The following is a 6,947-nucleotide window of genomic DNA, read 5'->3' on the forward strand; positions in this document are numbered from 1 at the left end:
GAAAAGATTGCCTCACATGTTATTACTTGTCGGCTTCTCCTTGCCATGCATGTCACTCATACGAGCAATTAGGCTCCTGTCATCCGTGTCTAATAAAAAGGGATTTTTTTTTTCGGAATAATTTCGATGTCATGAGTTTCACCAGCGGTAACCATGGCGAACGGGACTATTGAAACGCACGCCGTCTCTTTTGCAGTGTCGGATGATAGTAGTTTAACATTTCATAGCAATATCTGCAGCGCACGAGGGCTGATCTTATGAAATCACACGATTATACACTTTTTTTTATCACAGAGAACTCTTGCTAATAACTCACTGCACACCAACAAAAGACTTGATTGCCGATATATATTTATGAATTTATTATATTCTTTACATTACCTTCCACCACTTGCTCCAGAGCCCACAGAAGAAGAAGAAGAAAAAGAACGTTGTAAAGAAAAATGATTGTAATTCAAGGCCACAGAAGCAAGGAACCGTATCCCCACGAGCAAAATACAAAACAGAGTTGGTAACGGGATTGCAACACCAAAGTGAAAGCATGTCTGCCAAGTCTACACATTCAAAGATCACAAACATCAAACGGCTTTTTCCAGGCAGTCGACGGTTTTTCAGTGTTCGCAGAGAGGAAAACAAACAGGACGGTTTTCTAGACGAGGAAAGATGGATATTTCTAAATGGGCACAGTATGTGTGTTTTAAAAAAAAAGAAAGAAAAGAAAATCTCTTTTTTGTGTGTGTGTGTGTGTGTGTACAGATGCGAGGGGACGGTTCATAATTGAGTGAACCATCTCTGCGTGTTACGTGTGATCCATTCACGGTACACGGAGGTTTTTAAGCAAGCCGTACGTATACCTTCACGGAGAGCGTCACGTCACAGGGTCGAAATGGTCTCTGACTTTTCTTTTTCTTTAAACTATGCTTCATAATCATCCCATTCGGTCCACCGCTTGCATAACTTTCTCACCCCCAAAAAAAGATCGTCGGATATCAGAGTGACCACGACGGGAAAATGGAATATTGTTTGCATTTCAGGGTTTTATAGTGAAAACAGCACAACAATAAAACACAGGGTAAGCCTCAGTTATGGCATCTTGCAGATTAATATGAGTAGCTGGGGGGGATGCTTTGGAAATTGCTTTGACTAGAAATGTGTCAGGGCTGACACTTTTTTTTTTTTCAGTTTGATTCCTATTAAGCACTTTCCTCTGATCTAATTCAATAAATGCCAAAGGGAGTTATAATAATCATATTCAGTTCTTATCCTTTGGGATATGTGTCTTTGGAACCCATAAATACTTCTAACTTTCTTTCTTCTACACATAATATCTTCTGAGGTTCACATATCTTCAGAGGTTTTATATTTCCGAGCTAATCGAGTACATAAAGTACAGTTAGTTTCGGAAAAAACGCGCTGAACCCCGCACAGGATCAAAGGAGAAAGTGCTAAGCCACCGAGCCATCGTGACATATTTGAGACGTTTAAATAAAATCCCTTCGGCTGATGGAACGACAATACAATCCGTATCATTCAGCCGTCTATATGAGAGCAATGAATCGCCGCTTTCTGTTTTCTCTGCTTCGCCAACGAGTCCATACATTGCAGCATTTTGTCGTTTTAAAGGGAAACCTGCACACGGAGTCCAGATGGTGAACTCCCAACAGTCTTTGAAAAAGATCTCCCAAAGCTACAAATTAGAAGTCTGTCAATAAGTGCGAGCCTTCCTCCTTAATGAGCTTCGTAATAAATCAATTTCAAACCAGTAAATATCCCCCTTTAAAAAAAAATAATGAGGCATTTAAAACAGATATGGATTTTTGCACAAACATTTCTCTGACATAACAGATTAGGAATCAGCAAAACGCTCATTTTTCATCTCTTACTCAGACAAACAGTAAACAACCTTCACTGTGAGACGGAGCTGGATTTTAATTCAGGTCTAAAGTCTCACTCGGTACAAATGTGCTACAGGTGAGTGTGAAGGAATAACAAAAAGAATAACATGAGCTCACCTATTTTAATGTAAAATATTCCTCCCTCACGAACACCTGTTGTCTGTACAACACCCAAACAAACACAGCAAACAGGGAAGAAAAAAACAAACACAGAAATGCTACTCAAGTTTCTCCTCAACTCGTAACATCTTTCTTTTCTTTTTTGCTTTTTTAAATTTAAGGTCAGTGCAAAAAAAAAAAGAGACAAAAAAAGACAAGAAAATAAACCTTCACAGAACTCGATGGCAGCTACGGTCAAACGAGACCGCTCGATGTGGGCTGACCAGCAGCAGCGAGTTAACTGGTGTAACCCAGCCTCCCCATCACGCCCCCACACACGTCCTCTATTAGTCTGATGTCCTTTCGCGGCATATTTTGCCTCCACATGTTAATGCTGGCCGGGGAAATGTCTCCCTCGTACATCAGATTGTACAGGTTCGTAGAGGTGGTGAACAGGAGTTCGTTGAGGGCTGCGGGTGAGACGGGCACCCCCAGAAACGTGTGGATGCTCTCCGCCGTCTCCTGCGGGAAGTCGACCACGTCCTCAAACCTCACTCGGAGGTAGGACTCCTCGGGGAGGCTCTCGCTGACTCGGAGCACCGCCGCGGTGTGAGCCCGCCACAGGTGAGCCAGCATGAGGACGGGGTCGCTCTCGGAACGGGCCAGCAGCCTCCGGATCATTTTAAACTCCGGCGCCGCAGCCGGGCACCCGTCGCCGACAGCGTCCCCCTTGAATATCAAGGAAAGGTGCTGCGGGATGTTTTTCAGGGAGTAGAGGCTGGGTTTGCTGTTATAAAGCATGAGATAAATCCACGCTCGAGGGTCTCTCACCAGGTAGATCGTCCTCAGGGAAGACCCCACGACCTCCTGAATGAAAGGCAGTTTGAGCGCCCAGCTTCCGCTGCGCATGTTGAGGACCACCCGGGCGTTGGGGTACTCCGCCACGTGCCGCCTCATCTCCCTCACGGACTCTGCATCTCTGTCCAGGCTCGCTCTCAGTTTGCCCTTCAGCTCAGACGCCGGCTCTCTCCTCCTGGATCTTTTCTTTCTGTCCCGGGAGGGGCCGGCTCTCTGGGGCTGTCTGACCCTGCTGCCCTCTACCAGCTGAATGTTCTGCAAGTGCAGCTTGGTGTTGTGGACCAGCGAATGCAGCCAGCCCTGAATAACCTTAAACCGCCCCTGCACGGCGTCTGACCTTGACCACTCGCAGGCGTCGACCAGGGAGTCGAACTCAAACTCAGTCTCGGGAATGTCCACGTGCTCGGTGGGGACTCTGATGTAAACAAAATCCGAGCTGTTGTAGAAGAGGTGCTTTAGTATCTCCGACCCCGATCCGGGAAGGGTTGTTATGACGACAGTGGGTAGGGGGAGCCGGTGCTGCTCGTACAGTCTGATTTGTTTGTTTGCTTCGCTTTTGGCACCCGCGACTTTCCACTTTACTCCACAGAGGAGCTGATCACAGCTGTTAGACACAAACAGCAGCTCGGCGATCCACAGGATGAGCACTGAGAGGAGGGCGTAACGCATCAGCCGGCTGAAGCAGACGTAAAACTTTCTCTGCATGGTCAGAAACACTATGGCCACACAGAGGACCACCCCTGCTATCACATTGACTGTAAAGCCAAAGTCAAACAGCTGATTATTGCTGCTGATTGGTTTGGGGATGAGCCGGGTCCCAAGGCCATATCGAGTGATCTGATATCTATCCTCAACTTTACAGTGACCTCCGAATCCTAAATAAGTCGACCTAGCTCCTATGTCTTTGTAGTTTGTCGCGATAGAGACGATCTTCTCCGTGTTGTTTATGGTTAAAGAAATTCTCACCCCATTTTTGCTATTATCCACAAATCTACAGCTGGACACTTTGGCATACGGGCCGTGCAACACGTACGCTACTCTGCTCACTGGGCCCGTCGCTGGAAAAGTGACATTAACGTACTGAGTCCACCTCTTTTTAAACTCCGCCGCCTGCTCTGCCTCTTGTATCCTGGTATCGGGGCTGTGACCCTGGCTGTCGAACCAGAACATTTTATAATGAGCGTCCCACACGTCCATCATGGCGCCGTTATATCTGTCCATGAATTTGAACGGGACGTATTTAAAGTCAATGTCCAGATTGTGGAAAAAAGCACTGAGAGACTTCACGGGTGAGTCGCTCCACTTTTCTACGTGGTCGAGCACCAGCAGGGTCTGCGAGTTGAGCAGGACTAAAGCTCGGTACACGCTCTTTAGCCTCATGGCGGGGGAGTAAGCTAACGCTGCTTCGCCGCTCACAAACATGGTGTCCCCGTGAGAGGAGGCGACAATCACCTCCCCTCTGGCGTCACCCACCCCCTCGTCGGTCCAGCGCAGCCACTTGGCGCACTCCCCCAACTGCCCCTCCCACGGCGTGTTACACTGGCTGGTAGGAGACGGACTGAACACCAACACGTTGTTGAGGTAGCTGTACTTTGGGCCGTAAAGGGCTTCGGACACAAATACCTGTCCGTTGGGAGCAAACGTGAACGAGTTCTGGTCAGGGTGCTCGTGACCCGGGTTGAAGCTGTTCCAGCCGTCCACCCAGGAGTACGGCTTGTCGTGGACGATGTCGTAGACGGCGCGGCCACCCAGCTTGCCGGACTTAAAGGAGACAAAAGTATTACCCTGGCCGCTCGGGAGGCCTGCGCCGTAGGTAACCACACCCCAGTTTGAGAAAATATGCATCCTAGCTTTCCCAAAGTCGTGGGGAGGCTGCGGCGTGAGCAGGGAGTCGTACCAGATGTATTCTGTGTGAAGGGTAGCCCAGCGCTGGGCAGACGACTGCCCCATGGGACCGTCCTTGGGCCGGTGCTTTCTAATCTGCTGAGCCAGCCAGTTGCCCGTCCCGTTCCTCATGACGAACGTGTCGAGGAAAACCAGCTGGCTCTCCGGCCCGTAAAACCAGTTGTAGTTGGAGTCGGCGATGCCAACTGTTCTCTGAAAGCCCGGCAGCAGAGTGGCGTAATAAAACCAGAAGTGTCCCCGGAGCCAGTTGCTCTGCAGGTTGTCGATGTTGAAATGGCGCTGAGCTAAGAAGACATACTGGGTGATGGACTTGGCCGTGTAGCTCCCATACGCTACTCCCTCATCCAGAGAGCCATCAACGACGTGGTTTAGGAGGAACATAGTTTTCTCCATGTAGTTCACCGCCACTTGTTTCCAGATCATTGACTCCCGGTCGTCATGTGATCCCACCACGATTGCGCCGATCAGGACGGCTAATATGTTGGTGGTTTGATGATTTTGGAGGTACTGTTTGCCCCACCCCCTGTACTTTGAGAGGTCAAACAGCTCCTCCGTCTCAGAGCGAATTTTCTTGAAGTAAACGACCCGCCTATGCTCATCCAGGTAGGAGTAAATAAAGTCATAAGCTGTAGCAAACCCAGTGAGAGAGTGGGCCATGGGGACCTCGTCGTTAGGAGCGCTGGTCACCTTCCAGTCGGGGTACTCAGCCATCCTATCCATAAACTTGATAAGAAACTGCAGGGCTGCAGAGTCCTCTGGGCACAACAGGCAGTAGAGAGCCAGAGGAGGCAGGTTGTTCCCATAAATCTCATTCCACTTGCTTGTAAACTCTGCATGTTTCACAGGGGGCATGTAAGAGGGAACATTTGCCAACATGGTGAGCGCAGCGGCCCGGATGACTTTAAATATGTGACTGTGGGTGGTGGAGGACCTTTGCCTCAAGTGCAACACATCCACTTGGTTAAAATATAGGTTGGGATGGGAATCAGAGGAGAGGAGTTTCCACTGCTCAGTCGCTCTGGCTTGTGTGAGCTTGACCTGCAGCAAGTCATCTGTGAAAATGTCTCTGTCTGAGGCGTTGAAGACCCCCGAGAAAGCTGTCCCCACTGCGAACAGTGGCAGTAGAAAAACAGAATATAAAACTGCCATGTTGCCGGGCATTTCTGAATAAGTCCAATGTCCTTAAAAAAATATGTTGTTGTAATGTCCCATAACTCCAGTTGTTATTTCAGAATAAAAGTCCAGGTGAGCTATATTTGTTGAGGTGCAAGAGTCCAACATTTATAAAGATGTGTAAGTCCCATGCATGATATTCAAGAAGAGGCAACAAAAAAAAACTTTAGTGCAAAACAAAAAACACTATCCACGTCCACTTGTAACAATCTCATAACAGTTTGCAAAAGGCAACCAAACGCATCGCTTCAATTACACGTGAATGTCCGCCGGTAGGAAGATGTCTCTGCTCCGGTTTGAATTTAAATCCAAGAAAAAACATCCTGCACGTTTCCCTCCGTCCTCACAGTGGTAATAATCACACGCGTGCCCGTGAAGACTGGCGATCTTCCCCGATCGCGTGCGCCGGTAACTCATATTGATCTCCTCTCTTCCCCGATCGGAGAACATTTCCTCTTCCCCGAAACAAGCAGCGGGTCAGCCCCAGTCGGTGTCCGGTCCAATCGCAGCCACCCAAAAGGCACCGCGAGCGAGCTGCAACCTCCGCGGACAGGAACCTCATCCAACAACGCATCTCCGCAGATAACATTGCTTGGTATCCCTCTCTCTCTCCCCCCTCCCTCCCCCTCCCTCACCCTCACCCCCCTCCCTCCGGCTGCAGAGACTCGGCTCCAAAAGAAACTGCCTGCTGCCTTAAATGTGCAAATCCTGATCGGCAAATTGATCCGTTTTCATCGGTAAATCCAGCGCGGTCCTCCCCCCCCCCCCCCCCCCCCCCCCCCCCCCCCCCCCCCCCCCCCCCCCCGGAGCTCCGCGCTCCTCACCTCTCCGCTGTTAGTGAGGCGAAGTCCGCAACAACAACTACAACCAAAGAAGAAGGAGAAGGGAAAAAAAGGAGAAAAAAAAGGGGGAAAGTTGTCGTCACTCCGCAAGTATTCAAAGAATGAAGCACACGTTTCGTGCGGCTGTCCACGGGAAACAGGGAATCAGCCTCTCTCTCTCTCCCCAACCCCCCAA

At 49.3% G+C, this 6,947-nt stretch overlaps 1 protein-coding gene across 1 annotated transcript; it reads right to left on the reverse strand.

The window, feature by feature from the left end:
- Positions 1–345: 345 nt before the first annotated feature.
- Positions 346–6,509, reverse strand: LOC117749946 (dermatan-sulfate epimerase-like protein). Its single transcript, XM_034560763.1, has one exon. It carries the CDS (start codon positions 5,916–5,918, stop codon positions 2,292–2,294), a length of 3,627 nt encoding a protein of 1,208 aa, XP_034416654.1. The 5' UTR covers positions 5,919–6,509; the 3' UTR covers positions 346–2,291.
- Positions 6,510–6,947: the final 438 nt, after the last annotated feature.

Source organism: Cyclopterus lumpus, chromosome 20, assembly GCF_009769545.1.
Source record: "Cyclopterus lumpus isolate fCycLum1 chromosome 20, fCycLum1.pri, whole genome shotgun sequence".
NCBI classification, from domain to species: domain Eukaryota; kingdom Metazoa; phylum Chordata; class Actinopteri; order Perciformes; family Cyclopteridae; genus Cyclopterus; species Cyclopterus lumpus.